General features: G+C 36.7%; 1 protein-coding gene across 1 annotated transcript; it reads right to left on the bottom strand.

The window, feature by feature from the left end:
* Positions 1–372: 372 nt before the first annotated feature.
* On the bottom strand, positions 373–1,221 carry LOC130934155 (uncharacterized). The gene is made up of 2 exons (XM_057863742.1): positions 675–1,221; positions 373–590 (listed from the first exon to the last, which is right to left on the bottom strand). Exons 1-2 carry the CDS (start codon positions 1,219–1,221, stop codon positions 373–375), a joined length of 765 nt encoding a protein of 254 aa, XP_057719725.1.
* Between the last annotated feature and the right edge of the window lie 2,859 nt (positions 1,222–4,080).

The raw sequence follows: 4,080 nt of genomic DNA, 5'->3' as shown, positions 1-4,080 counted from the left end.
AATATGGCAGAAAGCTGGCGTTGAACGCCAGTTTGCATCGTCTAAACTCGAGAAAAGTATGAACTATTATATATTGCTGGAAAGCCCTGGATGTCTACTTTCAAACACAATTCAGAGTGCGCCATTTGGGTTTCTTTAGCTCCAAAAAATCCATTTTGAGTGAAGAGAGGTTAGAATCCAACAGCATCTGAATCAGATTTTTGCTCAAGTCTCTCAATTTCAGCCAGAAAATACCTGAAATCACAGAAAAACACACAAACTCATAGTAAAGTCCAGGAATGTGAATTTTGCTTAAAAAATAATAAAAATATACTAAAAACTAACTAAATCATACTAAAAACTATGTAAAAATAATGCCAAAAAGCGTATAAATTATCCGCTCATCACAGCTGCAGCTGATGGACGGAAGGTATACAGTGGCAGGGAGGAGCTAATGATAACTGGATAAGAATCATGCTCGCCTAGAAATGCATACTTCAAAGAGGGAGGCAAGGGCTTCAACTCAAGTTTCGATGGCCCTTCCTCTTTACTAATGGCGTGTAGCTCCCTTTCTTGAGGTGGTAAATCATCAATCTCAAGCAAACCGTCCCCTAAAGAGGGTTCCAAAACACCATCAAGCTCTTTTGCTTAAAAAATCTCTTGAATTAGTGGCTCAGTAAGATCAATTCTCATACATCCCTCAGAATCACTAGGATGTTGCAGAGCCTCAAGCACACTAAGGACAACCTTTTCTTTATTGACCTTCAAAGTCAATTCACCCTTTTGCACATCAATAAGGACTCTTCCTGTAGCTAAAAAGGGTCTTCCCAAAATAATAGAGGCATTTTTATCCTCTTCCATAACCAGTATTACAAAATCAGCAAGAAAAATAAATTTTCCTACTTTCACAAGTAAATTCTCAATAACTCCTAAGTGAAATTTAATTGAACAGTCAGCAAGTTGAAGAGAAAAACGAGTGGGTTTTACCTCATCAATTTGTAGCTTTCTCATAAAAGAAAGTGGCATGAGGTTGATGCTAGCTCTAAGGTTACATAATGCCCTCTGAATAGTGATGTCTCCAATGGTGCAAGGAATTAAAAAGCTCCCCGGATCTTGCATATTCTCAGGAAGATCCTGCTGAAAAATGGCACTGCATTCCTTTATTAGCACCATTATCTCACTCTCTTTCCAGTTCCTCTTATTAGACAATAACTCCTTCATGAACTTAGCATAAAGAGGCATTTGTGCAAGAGCCTCTGCAAAAGGAATGTTGATCTAAAGCTTCCTGAAGACGTCTAAAAATCTAGAGAACTACTTGTCTTTAGAGGTCTTCTAAAGCCTCTGAGAGTAAGGCATCTTAGACTTGTACTTAGGTGATTTAGGCATTGCTAGATATTGCTCAAGATCAATCGGAAAAGGATTATCCAGATGCCTTGGAAGGGAGTGTTCCTCTTGGCTCTTAGCCTCCTCCGGAGCCTCTTTTTCAATTGGCTCCTCATTAACTTTTGCTTCTGAACCTGCTACCTTACCACTTCTCAAATGTATGGCCTTTCACTTGGGTTAGGCATTGTATCACTGGAAAAAGCATTAGGAGGCCTTTCAGATACTTGCTTGCTCAACTGACCTACTTGAATCTCCAACCTGCCAAATGAAGCTCTGGTTCCTTGCATAAAACTATGAGTACTCTTAGAGAGTTCTGCAACTATAGATTTCAAGTCAGATACTTTCTGATAATGAGAAGGTGCTTGCTATAGTTGAAAGGGCTGGAATTAACGGTTGTTGAAGTTGTTCTAATTAAAATTATCCTGAGAATTATTGTTGAAATTCTATCACCTCTGTGGTTGATTTTCCCACCCGAAATTTAGGTGATTCCTTTACCTCAGATTAAGGGGAAAATTGACCATAATCATAACTCTCACCTTGAGGGAAGGCACCACTCTTGTTATAGGAAGTATCTTATGTATTGATGGATGAGACTTGAAATCCACTCACGTGTTGAGTAATAGCACTAATCTCTTGAGACATTGCCTTGTTTTGAGCAAGAACTGTGTCCAAAGCATCCAATTCCATGACTCATTTCCTCACAGAGGTCCTCCCAGAGAACAGATATTGGTTGTTAGCAACCATCTCAATCAAATCCAGAGCCTTATCAGGGGTCTTTTTCATGTGAAGAGATCCAGTTGTAGAATTATCTAAAGACATTTTGGCGGCCTCAGTAACTCTATCATAAAAGATCTGTAACTGAATCCAGTATGAAAACATGTTAGGAGAACATTTTCTAAGCATCAACTTATATCTCTCCCAAGCTTCATAAATAGATTCACCCTCTCTCTATCTGAAAGTCTGAATATCAGTCGTCATCTTAGTGAGCTTTTAAGGTGGAAAAAATTTGGTTAGGAATCTATTGACCAGCTTGTCCCATGTATCCAAGCTCTCCTTGGATTGTGTGTCAAGCCACTACTTGGCTCTGTCCCATACAACAAATGGAAAGAGCAACAACCTATCGACATTAGGATGAACTCCATTGGTCTTTACTGTGTCACAGATTTGAAAGAAACTAGGGATGAATAAGTTAGGGTCTTCCTGCGGGAGTCCATCAAACTGATAGTTTTATTGCACCAAAGAAATAAGTTGAGGCTTCAGCTCAAATTTGTTAGCACCCACAGGAGGTACAACAATGCTATTACCATAAAAGTTAGGATTTGGAGAAGTGTAGGAGCTAAGGGTCCTTCTAGATTGCTCAGGATCATTAGGAGCATTAGGAATAACAACATTGTTGTTGTTTAATTCCATGGTGAATTCTTCAGATTCCTTCGGAAAATTATCCTTGAGATTCTCAGCAGCTTTGTAAGCTCTAGTCTACTGTAAATGCCTTCGTAAAGTCCTCTCAATCTCAGGATCAAAGTGGTTCCTTGTCTTTGTTCCTACTCATAAATAAACATAAAAAAAGAAAAGTGGGAATCTCTACATCAGAGTGAAGAGAATTTCCAATGAGGTAACTTGAGTAAAAGAAATAAAACAAAATAAACTAAATAAATTGAGCTAGAATTTTTGAAAATTAATCAGAAAAAAGGAACAAGAAATTTCAAAAATACTAAAGAAAAGAAATAAGAAAATAAAATAAAAGAATAACGGAAACGCCTAACTTAATCTCGAAATTAAGGGAAAACATTTCAAATAAATTAAAGCAAAAAATGTCTCATGTAAGCTATCATACAACGGGTAGTTGTAATCACAGTTAATCCCCGGCAACGGCGCCAAAAACTTGGTACGGATTTAGAAAACCACAAGCTAACCGGCAAGTGCACCGGGTCGTACCAAGTGATACGTCAGGTGAGTGAGGGTCGATCCCACGAGGAGTGATGGACTGAGTAACAATAGTTGAGTGATTCACTTAGTTAGACAAGCAAAAAAGAGTGTTTTAAGTTTAAATTGCATTAAACGGTAATAAAAGAAATTAAGAAAGCAAACAGTAAATTGGTTGTGAGAATTATATGAGAAAATAGTTAAAGTTTTAGAGATATTTACTTTTCTGGATTAACAATTCTTATTAACCACTTTGATTATGAAAAGATTCAATTCACAGCAAACTTTAAGTGATTAGATTCCAATTTCTTGGTAATTTAATCCTCATCTAACTCAATCAACCGCCAATTCCTTGGTCATTTAATCTAATTAAAGGGTTTAGGTTCAAATCCTAGTTTATAAGCCACATAAAACCTTAATAATCCAAAGATGATATGATTATATGTCACGTATCACATTAAGTTCAAATAGTTAGAAAGTTATGATAATTCAGTTTCAAGCAATTATTCAGGTGATATAACGTTTACAAGATTCAACAAGAATTCAAGTTAGAAAAGAGTTATTTTCCAATACACTCTAATCCGTAAGATGAAGAACGAAATAGATTCTTGAATGTAAAAATCAATGCATAAATCCGAAGTAGAAAATAATAGTTATTAATCCATTCAAATAAACAGAGCTCTTGACCTTAACAATGGAGGCTTAGTTGCTCATGGTGTGGAAAACTCTAGCAGAGAAAAGTGTAAACTGAAGAAGAGGAGAAGAAGGTTAGGTAAAAAATATATCTTCTCCTTT

This window comes from Arachis stenosperma, chromosome 6 (assembly GCF_014773155.1).
Source record: "Arachis stenosperma cultivar V10309 chromosome 6, arast.V10309.gnm1.PFL2, whole genome shotgun sequence".
Classification (NCBI taxonomy): Eukaryota; Viridiplantae; Streptophyta; class Magnoliopsida; order Fabales; family Fabaceae; genus Arachis; species Arachis stenosperma.
The sequence above is the reverse complement of the archived record's forward strand: the minus strand, read 5'-3'. Positions and strand labels throughout refer to the sequence as shown.